This window comes from Ranitomeya imitator, chromosome 7 (assembly GCF_032444005.1).
Source record: "Ranitomeya imitator isolate aRanImi1 chromosome 7, aRanImi1.pri, whole genome shotgun sequence".
NCBI lineage: Eukaryota > Metazoa > Chordata > Amphibia > Anura > Dendrobatidae > Ranitomeya > Ranitomeya imitator.
The window spans coordinates 219,152,756-219,175,724 of NC_091288.1; the positions used below are offsets into that span (position 1 = coordinate 219,152,756).

Sequence of the window (22,969 nt, forward strand, 5' to 3'; positions counted from 1 at the left end):
AGATCTGCACAAAAGAAGTGACATGCACGTCTGAAATCCGCAGCAATTCCGCACTGATTTTTCTGCACAGCTTTTTTTTTTCCATAGACTACCATTATACTGTACATCACAGTGCGGATCTGCAGCGTTTCTGCGCGGAAAAATCTGCTGTGGATCAGTACTAAATCCACATCGTGTGCACACAGCCTTAAAGTACCGTTACACTATACGATTTACCAGCGATCACGAGCAGCGATACGACCTGGCTGTGATCGTTGGTAAGTCGTTGTGTGGTCGCTGGAGAGTTGTCACTCAGCTCTCCAGCAACCAACGATGCCGAAGTCCCCGGGTAACCAGGGTAAACATCGGGTTACTAAGCGCAGGGCCGCGCTTAGTAACCCGATATTTACCCCGGTTACCATTGTAAAAGTAAAAAAAAAAAACACTACACACTTACATTCCGGTGTCTGTCACGTCCCCCGGCGTCAGCTTCCTGCACTGTGTCAGCGCCGGCCGGCCGTAAAGCAGAGCGGTGACGTCACCGCTGTGCTCTGCTTTACGGCCGGCCGGCGCTCACAGTCAGTGCGGGAAGCTGACGCCGGGGGACGTGACAGACACCGGAATGTGAGTATGTAGTGTTTTTTTTTTTTACTTTTACAATGGTAACCGGGGTAAATATCGGGTTACTAAGCGCGGCCCTGCGTTTAGTAACCCGATATTTACCCTGGTTACCAGTGAAGACATCGCTGAATCGGCGATGACAGTGGGTGATCAGCGGCCAAAATAAAGTTCTGATCATTCCCCAACGACCAACGATCTCCCAGCAGGGGCCTGATCGTTGGTCGCTATCATGCATAACGATTTCGTTAACAATATCGTTGCTACGTCACAAAAAGCAACGCTATTGTTAACTAAATCGTTATGTGTGACGGTACCTTTATTCTCTATATCTGCGAAAAAGATCCACACAAAATACACAATAACAAAAGCACAAAACCTAAGAGGAAGCGTCGTACAAAATGTCAGGAACAAACAACACAAACGCAAAAACAAAGAGACAGAACAGCAGGTGATTATGGTGCAGATGGCGCCCGCGGGACCGGAGGAGAAGGAAAGAACCTGTCACCGAGCAAAGAAAGAAATAATCCACACCGAGACTGACGCAACACAGAGGTACAGACAGGAGAGTTATCAGTGGTGTTACATAGGACTGCAGGTAAGCCAACTGATTTATCTGTACTCAGAGAGTTATCACTGTGTTATCTGTGGTGTTACATAGGACTGCAGGTGACATCTACTACGTTATCTGTACTCAGAGAGTTATCACTGTGTTATCTGTGGTGTTACATAGGACTGCAGGTGACATCTACTACATTATCTGTACTCAGAGAGTTATCACTGTGTTATCTGTGGTGTTACATAGGACTGCAGGTGACATCTACTACATTATCTGTCCTCAGAGAGTGATCACTGTGTTATCTGTGGTGTTACATAGGACTGCAGGTGACATCTACTACATTATCTGTACTCAGAGAGTTATCACTGTGTTATCTGTGGTGTTACATAGGACTGCAGGTGACATCTACTACATTATCTGTACTCAGAGAGATATCATTGTGTTATCTGTGGTGTTACATAGGACTGCAGGTGACATCTACTACGTTATCTGTACTCGGAGAGATATCATTGTGTTATCTGTGGTGTTACATAGGACTGCAGGTGACATCTACTACATTATCTGTACTCAGAGAGTTATCACTGTGTTATCTGTGGTGTTACATAGGACTGCAGGTGACATCTACTACATTATCTGTACTCAGGCAGTGATCACTGTTATCTGTGGTGTTACATAGGACTGCAGGTGACATCTACTACATTATCTGTACTCAGAGAGTGATCACTGTGTTATCTGTGGTGTTACATAGGACTGCAGGTGACATCTACTACATTATCTGTACTCAGGCAGTGATTACTGTTATCTGTGGCGTTACATAGGACTGCAGGTGACATCTACTACATTATCTGTACTCAGAGAGTGATCACTGTTATCTGTGGTGTTACATAGGACTGCAGGTGACATCTACTACATTATCTGTACTCAGAGAGTGATCACTGTGTTACAAAATAACATTTTTCTAGGATGTGAATGAGAATTTCCACCAGACGTGTACTATTTCCAATTGTTAGAACATCGGAGCTGTTGCTTCCCGCACAGATGTCTTGGGGAGCAATGTTCCTCTCTCTTCTGTGCTCCTCAGTCACTGAACTCTGATTTTTTCTTTTTTTTCCACTGATTTCAGGACTTGTAATTTTTCAACTATGAGTAAAGATACTGCAAAAATTCTGGCAAAACATCTGAAACAGTTGACTAATGCCGGCCTAGACGCCTTCATTGGGGCCCTCTGTGGTCTTCAAGCTCCTCAAGGATGTAACAAAATCCAGATGGAAGATCTCAAAGGGAAAACTGCAATGGAGGTGGCCGACATCATCATCGAGGCCTACACTGTGAGGCACGGGCCAAAAAAGGTCATAGAAGGTCTGAAGAACATGAACAAAAATCAGATGAGGATCGAACTTCAGAAAGATCTCCAAGGAGGTGAGAAGTGGTCTCCTCACTCTGATTCGATGAAGTAGATAGATGTCTGCAATAGTTCAAGTGGATTTCACTCAGTGAAAGGAAACAAATTTCTCTACACAATGTCTGCTAGAGGCAACAAGCTCCAACCAGATAACATTCAGAACACTCTCCTCACACAGACACAATCTCGTTAATGCTGGTCTTGGTCCCTTCTCATGGCCACCTCTCGGCAGCAGCACCACCTCTCTTGGCAGCAGTGCCACCTCTCCCGGCAGCAGTACCACCTCTCTTGGCAGCAGCACCACCTCTCTTGGCTGCAGCACCACCTCTCTTGGCAGCAGCACCACCTCTCTTGGCTGCAGCACCACCTCTCTTGGCAGCAGCACCACCTCTCTTGGCAGCAGCACCACCTCTCTTGGCAGCAGTGCCACCTCTCTCGGCAGCAGTACCACCTCTCTTACCTCTCTTGGCAGCAGCACCACCTCTCTTGGCAGCAGCACCACCTCTCTTGGCAGCAGTACCACCTCTCTTGGCAGCAGCACCACCTCTCTTGGCAGCAGCACCACCTCTCTTGGCAGCAGCAGCACCACCTCTCTTGGCAGCAGCACCACCTCTCTTGGTAGCAGCTCCACCTCTCTTGGTAGCAGCGCCACCTCTCTTGGCAGCTGTGCCACCTCTCTTGGTAGCAGCACCACCTCTCTTGGCAGCATCACCACCTCTCTTGGCAGCAGTGCCACCTCTCTTGGCAGCAGCACCACCTCTCTTGGCAGCAGTGCCACCTCTCTTGGTAGCAGCGCCACCTCTCTTGGCAGCAGCACTGTTGTGAATTCTGTGGCTGAGTTCACTTCTGTGGTCACAAGTGGTATTGCAGTCTCTGGGCTTCCTCCCTCAGGTGTTTTGGTGAGCTCGTTGGCTGCCTTGCTATTTAGCTCCACCTGAGTCTGTCTTCCTTGCTCCTTGTCAATGTTCCAGTGTTGGATCTGAGCTACTGCATCTTTCCTTGGGCCTGCTGCTCTGCTAGATAAGTGCTTCTAGTTTGTTTTCTGTTTTTTCTGTCCAGCTTGTTATTATCTTTTGCTGGAAGCTCTGAGAAGCAAAGGGGTGCACCGCCGTGCTGTTAGTTCGGCACGGTGGGTCTTTTTGCCCCTTTGCGTGGTTTTCGTTTTAGGGTTTTTTGTAGACTGCATAGTTCTCTTTGCTATCCTCGCTCTGTCTAGAATATCGGGCCTCACTTTGCTGAATCTATTTCATTCCTACGTTTGTCTTTTCATCTTGCTAACAGTCATTATATGTGGGGGGCTGCCTATTCCTTTGGGGTATTTCTCTGAGGTAAGTCAGGCTTGTATTTCTATCTTCAGGCTAGTCAGCTCCTCAGGCAGTGCCGAGTTGCATAGGTAGTTGATAGGCGCAATCCACTGCTGCTTCCAGTTGTGTGAGGATAGATCAGGTACTGCAGTCTACAGAGATTCCACGTCTCAGAGCTCGTCCTATTGTTTTGGGTTATTGCCAGATCTCTGTATGTGCGCTGATTACTGCACGCTGTGTTGCCTGATTGCCAGCCATAACAGTACAAGGAGCCATTCAATGATTTCCAATAGAGGGAAAAAAGAAATCCTGACATCATTTTTTTTTCTTAGCTCTGTCTTCAGTCTTTTTTTTCCCCTAGACATTAGAGTGCTTCAGGACACAGCTGTGGACATGGATATTCAGGCTCTGTGCTCCTCAATGGATAATCTCGTTGTAAATGTACAAAAGATTCAAGATACTATTGATCAGAAATCGATGCTAGAACCAAGAATTCCGATTCCTGATTTGTTTTTTGGTGACAGAACTAAGTTCCTGAGCTTCAGAAATAATTGTAAGCTATTTTTGGCCTTGAAACCTCATTCTTCTGGTAATCCTATTCAACAGGTTTTGATTATTATTTCTTTTTTGCGCGGCGACCCACAGGACTGGGCGTTTTCTCTTGCACCAGGAGATTCTGCATTGAGTAATGTTGATGCATTTTTCCAGGCGCTGGGATTGCTTTACGATGAGCCTAATTCAGTGGATCAAGCTGAGAAAAATCTGCTGGCTTTATGCCAGGGTCAGGATGATGTAGAAGTATATTGTCAGAAATTTAGAAAATGGTCAGTACTCACTCTGTGGAATGAATCTGCACTAGCGGCTTTGTTCAGAAAGGGTCTCTCTGAAGCTCTTAAGGATGTAATGGTGGGATTTCCTATGCCTGCTGGTTTGAATGAGTCTATGTCCTTGGCCATTCAGATCGGTCGTCGCTTGCGCGAGCGTAAATCTGTGCACCATCTGGCGGTATTGTCTGAGAGTAAGCCTGAGCCTATGCAGTGCGACAGGACTATGACTAAAGTAGAACGGCACGAACACAGACGTCTGAACAGACTGTGTTTCTATTGTGGTGATTCTACTCATGCTATTTCTAATTGTCCTAAACGCACTAGGCGGTTCGATAGCTCTGCCGTTATTGGTACTGTACAGTCCAAATTCCTTTTGTCCATTACCTTAATGTGCTCTTTGTCATCATATTCTGTCATGGCGTTTGTGGATTCAGGCGCTGCCCTGAATCTGATGGATTTGGATTATGCTAAACGTTGTGGATTTTTCTTGGAGCCTTTGCGGTGTCCTATTCCGTTGAGAGGAATTGATGCTACACCTCTGGCCAAGAATAAGCCTCAGTACTGGGCCCAGCTGACCATGTGCATGGCTCCTGCACATCAGGAAGTTATTCGCTTTTTGGTACTGCATAATTTGCATGATGTGGTCGTGTTGGGGTTGCCATGGCTACAAACCCATAATCCAGTATTGGATTGGAACTCTATGTCGGTAACCAGCTGGGGTTGTCAGGGAGTACATGGTGATGTTCCATTTTTGTCTATTTCGTCATCCATTCCTTCTGACATCCCAGAGTTCTTGTCGGACTTTCAGGATGTATTTGAAGAGTCCAAGTCTGATGCCCTTCCTCCGCATAGGAATTGTGATTGTGCTATCGATTTGATTCCTGGTAGTAAATTCCCTAAGGGTCGTTTATTTAATTTGTCCGTACCTGAACACACCGCTATGCGCAGTTATGTGAAGGAGTTCCTGGAGAAGGGACATATTCGCCCATCGTCGTCACCATTGGGAGCAGGGTTCTTTTTTGTAGCCAAGAAGGATGGTTCGCTAAGACCGTGTATTGATTACCGCCTTCTTAATAAGATCACTGTTAAGTTTCAGTATCCCTTGCCATTGATTTCTGACTTGTTTGCTCGGATTAAGGGGGCTAGTTGGTTTACTAAGATTGATCTTCGTGGTGCGTATAATCTGGTGAGAATCAGGCAGGGAGATGAATGGAAAACGGCATTTAATACGCCCGAGGGTCATTTTGAGTATCTGGTGATGCCGTTCGGACTTGCCAATGCTCCATCTGTTTTTCAGTCTTTTATGCATGACATTTTCCGTGAGTATCTGGATAAATTCTTGATTGTTTACTTGGATGACATTTTGATCTTCTCAGATGATTGGGAGTCTCATGTGAAGCAAGTCAGAATGGTTTTCCAGGTACTGCGTGCTAATTCCTTGTTCGTGAAGGGATCAAAGTGTCTCTTCGGTGTGCAGAAAGTTTCATTTTTGGGGTTCATCTTTTCCCCTTCTACTATCGAGATGGATCCGGTTAAGGTTCAGGCCATCCAGGATTGGACTCAGCCGACATCTCTAAAAAGTCTGCAGAAATTCCTGGGCTTTGCTAATTTTTATCGTCGCTTCATCTGTAATTTTTCTAGCATTGCCAGACCATTGACCGATTTGACCAAGAAGGGTGCTGATTTGGTTAATTGGTCTTCTGCTGCCGTGGAAGCTTTTCAGGAGTTGAAGCGTCGTTTTTGCTGTGCCCCTGTGTTGTGTCAACCTGATGTTTCTCTTCCGTTCCAGGTCGAGGTTGATGCTTCTGAGATTGGTGCAGGGGCGGTTTTGTCACAGAGAGGTTCTGGTTGCTCAGTGTTCAAACCATGTGCTTTCTTTTCCAGGAAATTTTCTGCTGCTGAGCGTAATTATGATGTGGGCAACCGAGGGTTGCTGGCCATGAAGTGGGCATTCGAGGAGTGGAGTCATTGGCTTGAGGGTGCTAAGCATCGCGTGGTGGTTTTGACTGATCATAAGAACCTTACTTATCTTGAGTCTGCCAAGCGCTTGAATCCTAGACAGGCCCGTTGGTCGTTATTTTTTGCTCGTTTTGATTTTGTGATTTCATACCTTCCGGGCTCTAAAAATGTGAAGGCGGATGCTCTGTCTAGGAGTTTTGTGCCCGACTCTCCGGGGTTATCTGAGCCGGCGAGTATCCTCAAGGAAGGAGTCATTGTGTCTGCCATCTCCCCTGATTTGCGGAGAGTGTTGCAGAAATTTCAGGCTAATAAACCTGATCGTTGTCCGGCCGAGAAACTGTTCGTCCCTGATAGGTGGACTAGTAAAGTTATCTCTGAACTTCATTGTTCGGTGCTGGCCGGTCATCCAGGAATCTTTGGTACCAGGGAGTTGGTTGCTAGATCCTTCTGGTGGCCATCTCTGTCACGGGATGTGCGTGCTTTTGTGCAGTCCTGTGGAATTTGTGCTAGGGCTAAGCCCTGCTGTTCACGTGCCAGTGGGTTGCTTTTGCCCTTGCCGGTCCCGAAGAGGCCTTGGACACATATTTCGATGGATTTCATTTCTGACCTTCCCGTTTCTCAAAAGATGTCTGTCATTTGGGTGGTCTGTGATCGCTTTTCTAAAATGGTCCATCTGGTGCCCTTGGTTAAATTGCCTTCCTCCTCTGATTTGGTGCCTTTGTTCTTCCAGCATGTGGTTCGTTTACATGGCATTCCTGAGAATATTGTTTCTGACAGAGGTTCCCAGTTTGTCTCGAGGTTCTGGCGAGCCTTTTGTGGTAGGATGGGCATTGACCTATCTTTTTCCTCGGCCTTCCATCCTCAGACTAATGGCCAGACCGAACGAACCAATCAGACCTTGGAAACATATCTGAGATGTTTTGTTTCCGCTGACCAGGATGATTGGGTGTCATTTTTGCCGTTGGCTGAGTTCGCCCTTAATAATCGGGCCAGCTCGGCTACCTTGGTCTCTCCATTTTTCTGCAATTCTGGGTTCCATCCTCGTTTCTCTTCAGGACAGGTTGAGTCTTCGGACTGTCCTGGTGTGGATTATGTGGTGGACAGGTTGCAGCAGATCTGGACTCAGGTAGTGGACAATTTGACCTTGTCCCAGGAGAAGGCTCAGCTTTTCGCTAATCGCAGACGCCGTGTGGGACCCCGACTTCGTGTTGGGGATCTGGTTTGGTTATCTTCTCGTCATATACCTATGAAGGTTTCCTCTCCTAAATTTAAACCTCGTTTTATTGGTCCGTATAGGATTTCTGAGATTCTCAATCCGGTGTCTTTTCGTCTGACCCTCCCAGACTCCTTTTCCATACATAATGTATTCCATAGGTCGTTGTTGAGGAGATACGTGGCACCTATGGTTCCATCTGTGGAGCCTCCTGCCCCTGTTTTGGTGGAGGGGGAATTGGAGTATATTGTGGAGAAGATTTTGGATTCTCGTGTCTCTAGACGGAAACTCCAGTATCTGGTCAAATGGAAGGGTTATGCTCAGGAAGATAATTCCTGGGTTTTTGCCTCTGATGTCCATGCCCCAGATCTTGTTCGTGCCTTTCATGTGGCTCATCCTGGTCGGCCTGGGGGTTCTGGTGAGGGTTCGGTGACCCCTCCTCAAGGGGGGGGTACTGTTGTGAATTCTGTGGCTGAGTTCACTTCTGTGGTCACAAGTGGTATTGCAGTCTCTGGGCTTCCTCCCTCAGGTGTTTTGGTGAGCTCGTTGGCTGCCTTGCTATTTAGCTCCACCTGAGTCTGTCTTCCTTGCTCCTTGTCAATGTTCCAGTGTTGGATCTGAGCTACTGCATCTTTCCTTGGGCCTGCTGCTCTGCTAGATAAGTGCTTCTAGTTTGTTTTCTGTTTTTTTCTGTCCAGCTTGTTATTATCTTTTGCTGGAAGCTCTGAGAAGCAAAGGGGTGCACCGCCGTGCTGTTAGTTCGGCACGGTGGGTCTTTTTGCCCCTTTGCGTGGTTTTCGTTTTAGGGTTTTTTGTAGACTGCATAGTTCTCTTTGCTATCCTCGCTCTGTCTAGAATATCGGGCCTCACTTTGCTGAATCTATTTCATTCCTACGTTTGTCTTTTCATCTTGCTAACAGTCATTATATGTGGGGGCTGCCTATTCCTTTGGGGTATTTCTCTGAGGTAAGTCAGGCTTGTATTTCTATCTTCAGGCTAGTCAGCTCCTCAGGCAGTGCCGAGTTGCATAGGTAGTTGATAGGCGCAATCCACTGCTGCTTCCAGTTGTGTGAGGATAGATCAGGTACTGCAGTCTACAGAGATTCCACGTCTCAGAGTTCGTCCTATTGTTTTGGGTTATTGCCAGATCTCTGTATGTGCGCTGATTACTGCACGCTGTGTTGCCTGATTGCCAGCCATAACACAGCACCACCTCTCTTGGCAGCAGTACCACCTCTCTTGGCAGCAGCAGCACCACCTCTCTTGGCAGCTGTGCCACCTCTCTTGGTAGTAGGGCCACCTCTCTTGGCAGCAGCCCCACCTCTCTTGGCAGCAGCACCACCTCTCTTGGCAGCAGCACCACCTCTCTTGGCTGCAGCACCACCTCTCTTGGCAGCAGCACCACCTCTCTTGGCAGCAGTGCCACCTCTCTCGGCAGCAGTACCACCTCTCTTGGCAGCAGCACCACCTCTCTTGGCAGCAGTACCACCTCTTGTCTGGCAATGTGCACGCTCTTGTCCCTCACGCTTTCAGTTATTGCACTCACACACAGGCCCTTATCTCTCAGGAATAAGCACTCAAATACTTATTGTGTGACAATTCTCACAGTCAAGAATAAGCCTCTGTGCTCCTTTCTGTGGTGGCAATCTTCACCCTTCCTCTGTAATGGCAGCGCGTTCATCCAGGAGTAATTATCGCTTCCACCCGGGCAGACAACATCAACTGCAGTGCGAGATGATAGAGCTTCTTACATGTTCCTCTTTGACCCTCACTAGTTCCCTAGAATGCCACAACCGTCGTCAAGTGTTGCCCCATACTTGCCCCATCTTTCTGTGGTGTAGACATCCTCTCCTGCTTGACAGATCATCTCCAAGTGTCTCTTCTGTCTACGAAGTAACACAAGAGAATCCAGTTCTCTGTGCAAGGCCATACATGCTATAAGGCTATCTCCACGACTCAGCAGCTCAGTGTGCTAACTGTTTAGGCTCTTCTTTCTCATCATGTCATATTCCACATCAGCTGCCCAGTGGCATCCTGTCTGGGCACGATTGACCCGGGCACTTCTCCCTGCAGGTCTTTCCATGATCTGTTGTACAGTGGTCTCGGCATATATATAAATACAGGGCAAAGTATAACATTGTAGTACAGATTACCATATTTTAACAAGGCCTCAGCTCAGTGAACCTGCAGTTTAGGTGGTTTCTCCACTGCAACGGTGTTACGGGTAATAAATGGCAGCCAGTCACCGTTAACCCAGTCCTGGACCATGTTGCATATGGCAATGGAGTTCACTTAGAAACGGTCCGTAATGTTGGTAAGAGTCTAGTGAGCCCATATACAGCCCCCCTACCGTGGGACGACTGGGGGTCCATCTGCCGGACCACAACATGGCAGTAAGGTAATGTGTTGCTTTTATCTCACCAGATAAAAATGTAATGAAGCGTCCAAAGAAATCAGAGGCCGGTAAGTGTCATAGTAGACCACTGAAATTGGGGGCAGACACCAAAGGTCCAGAAGGTGGGGAGCACGATCCATGGTGTTTCAGGGTTTAAGACTATCTTTTTTTTTTTTTAGTTACTTTTCTCTTTTTTATTTGTGTTCCTTGTTGTCATTTTTTTGCTCCAAATTCTTCAAAATGTTGCACGGTGTTGATAAATTTTGCACAAAATAAAAAAAAATGTTGTGGATTACATTTTTGTGCCTTCTTCGAGCAAATAGTTGCATGTTCTATGAAAAATATTGAATAATGTTTGCACAAAAATTTCAGGCGTACATAAAATTACACCAGGAGAAGGGAAAATGGAGTAAATTTGTGCAAAAAAAAAAAAATTGGCCATAATCAACTGGTAAACAAAAAAAAACACCCCCTTATCGATGAACATAAAAAAAAATGACAACAAATAAAAAAAACTGTAAATAAAAAGGAGAGTTTAGTGCAAATCATATGTTTCAGATTACTCTCCCGATGTGTTTAGTAGACGAAGGACTCACACGCAATGTGAACGGCGCCCAAGACTGGAACTGGGTTACGTGGATGTGCGGGACCCAGCGACAACAAGGACAAATCATGATTTGTGTGAATTGTTGATTTCTTTGTTATGACGTTTGTTGTGTTACCTCTATTTCATGCATGAAGCTTCTGGGACGAGTGGCGGATTGGTCAGCGGAGCGGATCAGAAGCAGAACGTGAAAGTAGGAAAAATCTCTAAGCCGACGGTGACCGTGAAACCTATGGAGGCTCATACGGGATGTGAGCCGGGGACGAGCCAACAACCTGGCGAACAACCCAAACCTAAGAGAAGAAGGAAACCAAAAAGCGGTAACCAGCCGTGCAGCATTGGGTGGTGCGGAATAACAAAGTGATGTAGGTCAGGACTGACTCCATTTCGACAGGCTGAGAGTCGGGAAACAGCGTTCTTAGGCTGGCCTAAACAGCTGATGGGCGGCTGTATAATGGTCACGATCACGCAGTGTTCACATTACGGAAATGTAATTTCATTCCTAGGGTCCATTTGAGAAACGAGAATTTCAAGGAATCTCCTTCCCGATTATTGGTCTTTCTAAACAAGTCGGCAGTGACCCAATAAGAGAGCAAAATGTTCATTCACCAGGCCAAAACGATTTATAAGGTGGTTTACACATCATGGTTCTTGGCAGCACGTTCTGTGTAAACAGGGGGGGGATGTACTGCCGCCAACATAAACGGGGGGGGGGAGGGGATGTACTGCCGCCAACATAATGTTCCACGCACACAGATCGACTTTCTTTATGACTATTCTGTGCACGTAGAAGTGAAGTCATACTGTCTGCACCGGCAATGAAGTGTCAGCAGATCGGTCTGCACGTAGCCGATCGCCTATCTTTTAACGGCCCTTAATATACAGGCGTTCCCCAGATGTGACCTCTTCTGCTGGACACATAACTGCAGATGACGATGTTATTCATGGAGTTATGAGCAGGTTACATTTATGTTTTTACAGAGGCAAAAGCCACTGAGCAGTCAGCAGTAAAAGCGGAAACCTCCGGTGGAGCCGCAGGCGGCAAACGAGCAACAGAGGAGCTGAGAGAGGAAGATGAGAAACCAAAAAGAGCAAGAAAATCAAAGACAAGCGGTAAATGACCTGAGCGCTAAACGGGACTGTTTCAAGGAAGAACGTCACCGTTGTGTCACTTTACATGTTTTGTGACATTGTATTAGTGTTTTTATGTTGTGTTTTGCATCTAGACCCGGGAGAGGATAAACATGGGACAGATATATCCATCAGACAAATAGGAGGACACGTTATGGTCAGAGCCCAGTCTCTTCTTAAAGTGACTGGCCGGTGTGAAGCTCTTATTACCATCTCAGCCTGTGATGGCCGAGAGGAGAATTACTTTATCCAGGCACCTAAGACGACCTACGGGAACATCTGAGCGCGGCTGAGCTACTCTGTTTAGAAATTTGACAAATGGGAGGTACGGACAGCGCAGCTCAGCCGCGCTCAGCAGCTTCCGCAGAACCATCAGTGGTCGGCAAATATCTTTGAGAAGGTCACCAAATAATGGGTCCTACAGGGTGTTGCTCTAAAACAGGGGTGAGGAACCTTTTTTCTACCAAGGGCCATTCGGATATTTGTACCATCATTCGGGGGCACAGAAAATTATTAGCTTGAATATGATCCTGCTTTATTTGGTCAAACAATTAATTACCCCCCCCCCCCATGTGAAGACTGGAGTTGCCTCTTTTTGGTGCGGCTGTGATGGTAGGTGGTATGGACTCTTTGCAATTACAAGTTTTGTAAAGGACTCGGAGCAGTAAGATGTACTGAACACAGATGTATATTACATGGCAGGTCTCCTCACAGGAGGAAAGTCATCACTGCTCATGTTACATTTGTGGATCTCAAGCAGTGGAAGATCTACTGTATACATCACATAGGAGACACTGAAAATGCTGTATACATCACATAGGAGACACCACGACTGATATACAAAACATAGCAGACACTGGGGCAGGAGCATATACATCATGTAAGAGACTCTGGGACTGGAGTATATTTGTCACATAGGAGATGCTGGGATTGCTGTATATACATCACATATGAGACAGTGGGGCTGCTGTGTATTCATCACATTGGGGACGTTGGAGCAGGAACATATACATCACAGGAGATGCTGGGACTGCAGTATATACATCACATAGGAGACGCTGGGACTGGAGCATTTATGTCACATAGGAGATGCCGGGACTTCTGTATGTACATAATATAGGACATACTGGGGCTGCAGCACATACATCACAGGAGACATTGGGCTGCAGCATATATCATAGAAGACATTGGGCTGGAGAATATACATCACAGGAGACATTGGGTTGGAGCATACATCACAGGAGACATTGGGCTGGAGCATACATCACAGGAGACATTGGGCTGAGCATACATCACAGGAGACATTGGGCTGGAGCATATACATCACAGGAGACATTGGGCTGGAGCATATATCACAGGAGACATTGAGCTGGAGCATACATCACAGGAGACATTGGGCTGGAGCATACATCACAGGAGACAGTGGGCTGGAGCATACATCACAGGAGACAGTGGGCTGGAGCATACATCACAGGAGACAGTGGGCTGGAGCATACATCACAGGAGACATTGGGCTGAAGCATACATCACAGGAGACATTGGGCTGAAGCATACATCACAGGAGACATTGGGCTGGAACATATACATCACAGGAGACATTGGGCTGGAGCATAAATCACAGGAGACATTGGGCTGAAGCATACATCACAGGAGACAGTGGGCTGGAGCATACATCACAGGAGACATTGGGCTGGAGCATACATCACAGGAGACAGTGGGCTGGAGCATACATCACAGGAGACATTGGGCTGGAGCATACATCACAGGAGACATTGGGCTGGAGCATATACATCACAGGAGACATTGGGCTGGAGCATATACATCACAGGAGACATTGGGCTGGAGCATACATCACAGGAGACATTGGGCTGGAGCATACATCACAGTAGACATTGGGCTGGAGCATACATCACAGGAGACATTGGGCTGGAACATATACATCACAGGAGACATTGGGCTGGAGCATACATCACAGGAGACATTGGGCTGGAGCATACATCACAGGAGACAGTGGGCTGGAGCATACATCACAGGAGACATTGGGCTGGAGCATACATCACAGGAGACATTGGGCTGGAGCATATACATCACAGGAGACATTGGGCTGGAGCATACATCACAGGAGACATTGGGCTGGAGCATACATCACAGGAGACATTGGGCTGGAGCATATACATCACAGGAGACATTGGGCTGGAGCATATACATCACAGGAGACATTGGGCTGGAGCATACATCACAGGAGACATTGAGCTGGAGCATACATCACAGAAGACATTGGGCTGGAGCATACATCACAGGAGACATTGGGCTGGAGCATATACATCACAGGAGACATTGGGTTGGAGCATATATCACAGGAGACATTGGGCTGGAGCATACATCACAGGAGACATTGGGCTGGAGCATACATCACAGGAGACATTGGGCTGGAGCATACATCACAGGAGACAGTGGGCTGGAGCATACATCACAGGAGACATTGGGCTGGAGCATATACATCACAGGAGACATTGGGCTGGAGCATACATAACAGGAGACATTGGGCTGGAGCATATACATCACAGGAGACATTGGGCTGGAGCATTGTTGTGAATTCTGTGGCAGAGCTCCCTCCTGTGGTCACAAGTGGTACTTCGGCTGATTCTCTCTGTGAGCTTCCGTTGGTGGAGGAAAGTGGTACTGCGGCTTCTGAGTTTCCTTCCTCAGGTGATGTGGTGAAGTCGTTAGGTGCTGCTCTATTTAACTCCACCTAGTGCCTTGATCCTGGCCTCCAGTCAATGTTCTAGTATTGGACCTGTTTCCTCCTGGATCGTTCCTGTGGCCTGCTGCTCTGCATAGCTAAGTTTTGCTTTGCTATTTTGTTTGCTGTTTTTTTCTGTCCAGCTTGTCTATTTGCTTTTTACTGCTTGCTGGAAGCTCTGGGACGCAGAGGGTGTACCTCCGTGCCGTTAGTTCGGTACGGAGGGTCTTTTTGCCCCCTTTGCGTGGTTTTTGTAGGGTTTTGTGTTGACCGCAACGTTACCTTTCCTATCCTCGCTCTGTTCAGAAAGTCGGGCCTCACTTTGCTAAATCTATTTCATCTCTACGTTTGTCTTTTAATCTTAACTCACAGTCATTACATGTGGGGGCTGCCTTTTCCTTTGGGGTATTTCTCTGAGGCAAGGTAGGCTTATTTTCTATCTTCAGGCTAGCTAGTTTCTCAGGCTGTGCCGAGTTGCATAGGGAGCGTTAGGCGCAATCCACGGCTGCCTCTAGTGTGGTTGGAGAGGATTAGGGATTGCGGTCTCAGAGCTCGTTCTATGTTTTTGGGTTATTGTCAGGTCACTGTATGTGCTCTGACCTCTATGTCCATTGTGGTACTGAATTACCTTATCATAACAGTACTGGAGGCCCAAAGTACTAATGATTCTCAATAGAGGGAAAAAAGAAGTTCTGAGACCATTTTTTTTTCTCTGCACTGTGTTTTGCCTTTTTTTCCCCCTAGACATTTGGGTGGTTCAGGACACAGGTGTAGCGATGGACATTAAAGGTCTGTCTTCATGTGTGGATCAGCTCACGGCAAGAGTACAAAATATTCAAGACTTTGTGGTTCAGAATTCTATGTTAGAACCAAAAATTCCTATTCCTGATTTGTTTTTTGGAGATAGAACTAAATTTCTGAGTTTCAAAAATTGTAAACTATTTCTAGCTTTGAAACCTCGCTCCTCTGGTGACCCAGTTCAACAAGTTAGGATCATTATTTCTTTTTTACGTGGCGACCCTCAGGACTGGGCTTTTTCTCTTGCGTCAGGAGATCCTGCATTAAGTAATATCGATGCGTTTTTCCTGGCGCTCGGATTGCTGTACGATGAACCTAATTCAGTGCATCAGGCAGAGAAAAATTTGCTGGCTCTGTGTCAGGGTCAGGATGAGATAGAGGTATATTGTCAGAAATTTAGAAAGTGGTCCGTACTCACTCAATGGAATGAAGGTGCGCTCGCAGCTATTTTCAGAAAGGGTCTCTCTGAAGCCCTTAAGGATGTCATGGTGGGATTTCCTATGCCTGCTGGTCTGAATGAGTCTATGTCTTTGGCCATTCAGATCGGTCGACGCTTGCGTGAGCGTAAATCTGTGCACCATTTGGCGGTATTACCTGAGCTTAAACCTGAGCCTATGCAGTGCAATAGGACTTTGACCAGAGTTGAACGGCAAGAACACAGACGTCTGAATGGGCTGTGTTTCTACTGTGGTGATTCCACTCATGCTATCTCTGATTGTCCTAAGCGCACTAAGCGGTTCGCTAGGTCTGCCACCATTGGTACGGTACAGTCAAAATTTCTTCTGTCCGTTACCTTGATCTGCTCTTTGTCATTGTATTCTGTCATGGCATTTGTGGATTCAGGCGCTGCCCTGAATTTGATGGACTTGGAATATGCTAAGCGTTGTGGGTTTTTCTTGGAGCCCTTGCAGTGTCCTATTCCATTGAGAGGAATTGATGCTACGCCCTTGGCCAAGAATAAGCCTCAGTACTGGACCCAACTGACCATGTGCATGACTCCTGCACATCAGGAGGTATTCGCTTTCTGGTGTTGCATAATCTGCATGATGTGGTCGTGTTGGGGTTGCCATGGCTACAAGCCCATAATCCAGTATTGGATTGGAAATCCATGTCGGTGTCCAGCTGGGGTTGTCAGGGGGTACATGGTGATGTCCCATTTCTGACTATTTCGTCATCCACCCCTTCTGAGGTTCCAGAGTTCTTGTCTGATTACCGGGATGTATTTGATGAGCCCAAGTCCGATACCCTACCTCCGCATAGGGATTGTGATTGTGCTATCGATTTGATTCCTGGTAGTAAATTCCCAAAAGGTCGACTGTTTAATTTGTCTGTACCTGAACACGCCGCTATGCGCAGTTATGTGAAGGAGTCCTTGGAGAAGGGGCATATTCGCCCGTCATCGTCGCCATTGGGAGCAGGGTTCTTTTTTGTAGCCAAGAAGGATGGTTCGCTGAGACCTTGTATAGATTACCGCCTTCTAAATAAGATCACTGTTAAATTTCAGTACCCCTTGCCGTTGTTATCTGATTTGTTTGCTCGGATTAAGGGGGCTAGTTGGTTCACCAAGATAGATCTTCGTGGTGCGTATAATCTTGTGCGTATTAAGCGAGGCGATGAATGGAAAACTGCATTTAATACGCCCGAGGGCCATTTTGAGTATCTAGTAATGCCATTCGGACTTGCCAATGCTCCATCAGTGTTTCAGTCCTTTATGCATGACATCTTCCGAGAGTACCTGGATAAATTCCTGATTGTGTACTTGGATGACATTTTGATCTTCTCGGATGATTGGGAGTCTCATGTGAAGCAGGTCAGAACGGTGTTTCAGGTCCTGCGTGCTAATTCTTTGTTTGTGAAGGGATCAAAGTGTCTTTTTGGTGTTCAGAAGGTTTCATTTTTGGGGTTCATCTTTTCCCCTTCTACTATCGAGATGGACCCTGTTAAGGTCCAAGCCATCCATGATTGGACTCAGCTGACATCTCTGAAAAGTCTGCAAAAGTTCCTGGGCTTTGCTAATTTTTATCGTCGCTTCATCTGCAATTTTTCTAGTATTGCTAAACCATTGACCGATTTGACCAAGAAGGGTGCTGATGTGGTCAATTGGTCTTCTGCTGCTGTGGAAGCTTTTCAAGAGTTGAAGCGTCGTTTTTCTTCTGCCCCTGTGTTGTGTCAACCAGATTTTTCGCTTCCATTCCAGGTCGAGGTTGATGCTTCTGAGATTGGAGCAGGGACTGTTTTGTCGCAGAGAAGTTCTGATTGCTCGGTGATGAAACCATGCGCCTTCTTTTCCAGGAAGTTTTCGCCTGCTGAGCGAAATTATGATGTGGGCAATCGAGAATTGCTGGCCATGAAGTGGGCATTCGAGGAGTGGCGTCATTGGCTTGAAGGAGCTAAGCATCGCGTGGTGGTCTTGACTGATCATAAGAACTTGACTTATCTCGAGTCTGCCAAGCGGTTAAATCCTAGACAGGCTCGTTGGTCGTTGTTTTTTGCCCGTTTTGACTTTGTGATTTCGTACCTTCCGGGCTCTAAAAATGTGTAGGCGGATGCTCTGTCTAGGAGTTTTGTGCCCGACTCTCCGGGTTTATCTGAGCCGGCGGGTATCCTCAAAGAAGGAGTAATTGTGACTGCCATCTCCCCTGATTTGCGGTGGGTGCTGCAAAAATTTCAGGCTAATAAACCTGATCGTTGCCCAGCGGAGAAGCTGTTTGTCCCTGATAGGTGGACGAATAAAGTTATCTCTGAGGTTCATTGTTCGGTGTTGGCTGTTCATCCTGGAATCTTTGGTACCAGAGAGTTAGTGGCTAGATCCTTTTGGTGGCCATCTCTGTTGCGGGATGTGCGTTCTTTTGTGCAGTCCTGTGGGATTTGTGCTCGGGCTAAGCCCTGCTGTTCTCATGCCAGTGGGTTGCTTTTGCCCTTGCCGGTCCCGAAGAGGCCTTGGACACATATCTCTATGGATTTTATTTCAGATCTTCCCATCTCTCAAAAGATGTCAGTCATTTGGGTGGTCTGTGATCGCTTCTCTAAGATGGTCCATTTGGTACCTTTGTCTAAATTACCTTCCTCCTCTGATTTGGTGCCATTGTTCTTCCAGCATGTGGTTCGTTTACATGGCATTCCAGAGAATATCGTTTCTGACAGAGGTTCCCAGTTTGTTTCGAGGTTTTGGCGAGCCTTTTGTGGTAGGATGGGCATTGACTTGTCTTTTTCCTCGGCTTTCCATCCTCAGACTAATGGCCAGACCGACCGAACCAATCAGACCTTGGAAACATATCTGAGATGCTTTGTTTCTGCTGATCAGGATGACTGGGTGTCCTTTTTGCCTTTGGCTGAGTTCGCCCTTAATAATCGGGCCAGCTCGGCTACCTTGGTTTCGTCGTTTTTCTGCAACTTTGGGTTCCATCCTCGTTTCTCTTCAGGGCAGGTTGAGTCTTCGGACTGTCCTGGTGTGGATACTGTGGTGGACAGGTTGCAGCAGATTTGGACTCATGTAGTGGACAATTTGACCTTGTTCCAGGAGAAGGCTCAACGTTTCGCTAATCGCAGACGCTGTGTGGGTCCCCGACTTCGTGTTGGGGATTTGGTTTGGTTATCTTCTCGTCATATTCCTATGAAGGTTTCCTCTCCTAAGTTTAAACCTCGTTTCATTGGTCCGTATAGGATTTCTGAGGTTCTTAATCCTGTGTCTTTTCGTCTGACCCTTCCAGATTCTTTTTCCATACATAACGTATCCATAGGTCATTGTTGCGGAGATACGTGGCACCTATGGTTCCATCTGTTGATCCTCCTGCCCCGGTTTTGGTGGAGGGGGAGTTGGAGTATATTGTGGAGAAGATTTTGGATTCTCGTGTTTCAAGACGGAAACTCCAGTATCTGGTTAAGTGGGAGGGTTCTGCTCAGGAAGATAATTCCTGGGTCTTTGCCTCTGATGTCCATGCCCCTGATCTTGTTCGTGCCTTTCATGTGGCTCATCCTGGTCGTCCTGGGGGCTCTGGTGAGGGTTCGGTGACCCCTCCTCAAGGGGGAGGTACTGTTGTGAATTCTGTGGCAGAGCTCCCTCCTGTGTTCACAAGTGGTACTTCGGCTGATTCTCTCTGTGAGCTTCCGTTGGTGGAGGAAAGTGGTACTGCGGCTTCTGAGTTTCCTGACTCAGGTGATGTGGTGAAGTCGTTAGGTGCTGCTCTATTTAACTCCACCTAGTGCCTTGATCCTGGCCTCCAGTCAATGTTCTAGTATTGGACCTGTTTCCTCCTGGATCGTTCCTGTGGCCTGCTGCTCTGCATAGCTAAGTTTTGCTTTGCTATTTTGTTTGCTGTTTTTTTCTGTCCAGCTTGTCTATTTGTTTTTTACTGCTTGCTGGAAGCTCTGGGACGCAGAGGGTGTACCTCCGTGCCGTTAGTTCGGTACGGAGGGTCTTTTTGCCCCCTTTGCGTGGTTTTTGTAGGGTTTTGTGTTGACCGCAAAGTTACCTTTCCTATCCTCGCTCTGTTCAGAAAGTCGGGCCTCACTTTGCTAAATCTATTTCATCTCTACGTTTGTCTTTTAATCTTAACTCACAGTCATTACATGTGGGGGCTGCCTTTTCCTTTGGGGTATTTCTCTGAGGCAAGGTAGGCTTATTTTCTATCTTCAGGCTAGCTAGTTTCTCAGGCTGTGCCGAGTTGCATAGGGAGCGTTAGGCGCAATCCACGGCTGCCTCTAGTGTGGTTGGAGAGGATTAGGGATTGCGGTCAGCAGAGTTCCCACGTCTCAGAGCTCGTTCTATGTTTTTGGGTTATTGTCAGGTCACTGTATGTGCTCTGACCTCTATGTCCATTGTGGTACTGAATTACCTTATCATAACAGAGCATATACATCACAGGAGACATTGGGCTGGAGCATATACATCACAGGAGACATTGGGCTGGAGCATATACATCACAGGAGACATTGGGCTGGAGCATATACATCACATGAGACATTGGGCTGGAGCATACATCACAGGAGACATTGGGCTGGAGCATATATCACAGGAGACATTGGGCTGGAGCATATATCACAGGAGACATTGGGCTGGAGCATACATCACAGGAGACATTGGGCTGGAGCATATATCACAGGAGACATTGGGCTGGAGCATATATCACAGGAGACATTGGGCTGGAGCATACATCACAGGAGACATTGAGCTGGAGCATACATCACAGGAGACATTGGGCTGGAGCATATACATCACAGGAGACATTGGGCTGGAGCATTTACATCACAGGAGACATTGGGCTGGAGCATATATCACAGGAGACATTGGGCTGGAGCATATACATCACAGGAGACATTGGGCTGGAGCATATATCACAGGAGACATTGGGCTGGAGCATACATCACAGGAGACATTGGGCTGGAGCATATATCACAGGAGACATTGGGCTGGAGCATATACATCACAGGAGACATTGGGCTGGAGCATATACATCACAGGAGACCTTGGGCTGGAGCATATATATTCTGTGACACGGGGGCTGCTGTTTCTGTCTTCTGTGCATTGTGCACTGACTCCACTCAAAGTTCCTCCTGACTCCGCCACTGTTGGCTCATGGGGACCAGTTTTAAGCAGAGACGTCGAGCAGCTGCATTGTCTTTCAGGGTCTGAGGTTTTCTGGTGGGTGCTATTGTAGTGGAAGTTACATGAGAAATGTCTCTGAAAATGCTGATGTGAACAGAGCTTAAAGTTGCAAAGTGCTTGTAAAAACAACAAACTTTGCAACTTTCCTCTTATTAAAAATCCTCTTTGTTCTCGAGAAAGTGGGATTTTTAATTTTAGAGTTTACTGTTCATTACCTAGCCTGCAATGGTAGCTATCAGAGACGGTCAGTTTCCTAGTCTAGGAGCGCAGTGCTTACAAGCTCTTTGCATCTGACGATGGTTGCACATTCTCCAATGCTGCAGAGGCAAAACTACTTCTGCCAGCTACATGGGAGAACATACAACTCAGATCATCAGTGCGACTGCGCTGCAGACCTGAGCTGTCAATCTTCAGGAGCGCACCAGTCCCCCCAGTTGGCTGTGGAGAGGCAGAGGAGTGATGTGCTCCTGAGAAAGTACATTACATAACTTATTGATCAAAAACTCACTGAACGGCGCAGAGCCCCAACATGGCGATTGGTTCCCTCCTCTCTACATGCAATGTCCTAGGGTTCACAAATTTTGAAAAATATCTATCGAAATCCTTGATAATATCAGGTCTTCTTGTAGTGACACAATCCTTGTATCTTCACTGCAGATAAGAAACATTTTGTGATTGAAAATCGAAACAAGTTAATTAGCAACATCACTGACGTGGATTCCGTTCTGGACGATCTTTTGGATGAAGGGTTACTGACAGAGGAACAATACGATATCATCCGAAAAAAAGACACCAGCCAAGAGAAAATGAGAGAACTCTACGGTTATGTGAGATCCTGGGGTCCTGGAGATAATGACGCGTTTCTCTCAATTTTGCAGAAAAATAACCCGGTAGTCATTAAGAATCTGAAAGCAAATATCAAAGGACAGAAGTAGACGGCCCAATGCCGACGCTTTCATGTGCCTGAAGCACCATTACCCCGCATTGCTGTTGCTTACGCGATCCTTTAGTACAAGACCTTCCAGAAGTTATGAGGCGGACACCATCCGAGGCACAACAGACTCTGCCCAACCTCAAATCTCTGTAGTCAGGGAGGAACGCAGAGTCTTGGGAATTCTAATAATCTGAGGGCAACAATTTTACAAAAAATCTTGTAATTACTAAGATGTGCAAACCCTTGTAATTCCATTAATTGAAGCTCATGGTTCCGTTTTATTTTTAACTTATTATCAACAGGCAAAATTCTACAATAAAAATATGAAGGAGAACAGATCGTTTGCCTTTGTGCTGTTATTTACCACCATGCTCGATACTGTCAGCAGCAGTCCCAGAAAGGATCTACACTGAGCTGCCACCCAGATCTTCGGAGAATTGAAATCACATACGCACCTACCAATTCCTTGCCGATCCTCTCATTGTTGGTCCATGACTTATGCAGCCAATCACTAGCTGCAGCGCTCATGTGTCAACCACACCAGAAGAGGAGACCAGTGAGGACCCAGGCAGCAGCTCAGTGTGGATACTTTCTGGGACTGCTGATGACCATGGGTGAAGCTTGATTGCAGCTCAGCGATGGGTGAGGACCCAGGCAGCAGTTCAGTGTGGATATTTTCTGGGACTGCTGATGACCATGGGTGAAGCTTGATTGCAGCTCAGCGATGGGTGAGGATCCAGGCAGCAGCTCAGTGTGGATACTTTCTGGGACTGCTGATGACCATGGGTGAAGCTTGATTGCAGATCAGCGATGGGTGAGGACCCAGGCAGCAGCTCAGTGTGGATACTTTCTGGGACTGCTGATGACCATGGGTGAAGCTTGATTGCAGCTCAGCGAT

The 22,969-nt window shown here is 46.9% G+C and overlaps 1 protein-coding gene across 1 annotated transcript; it reads left to right on the forward strand.

Moving 5' to 3' along the window:
• Positions 1-1,597: 1,597 nt before the first annotated feature.
• Positions 1,598-22,397, forward strand: LOC138646050 (uncharacterized). The gene is made up of 5 exons (XM_069735521.1): positions 1,598-2,575; positions 10,286-10,324; positions 10,998-11,180; positions 11,842-11,973; positions 21,795-22,397. The coding sequence occupies exons 1-5, from the start codon at positions 2,299-2,301 to the stop codon at positions 22,070-22,072; spliced, it is 909 nt and encodes a 302-aa protein (XP_069591622.1). The 5' UTR covers positions 1,598-2,298; the 3' UTR covers positions 22,073-22,397.
• The last annotated feature ends 572 nt before the right edge of the window (positions 22,398-22,969 follow it).

Excerpts from the sequence above, each read along its gene's own strand:
- LOC138646050 (XM_069735521.1), top strand. The coding sequence starts at position 2,299 with ATGAGTAAAGATACTGCAAAAATTCTGGCAAAACATCTGAAACAGTTG. Across the intron at positions 11,181-11,841 it reads AAGAAGGAAACCAAAAAGCG|AGGCAAAAGCCACTGAGCAG; the intron begins GTAACCAGCCGT and ends ATGTTTTTACAG. Across the intron at positions 11,974-21,794 it reads AAGAAAATCAAAGACAAGCG|ATAAGAAACATTTTGTGATT; the intron begins GTAAATGACCTG and ends TCTTCACTGCAG.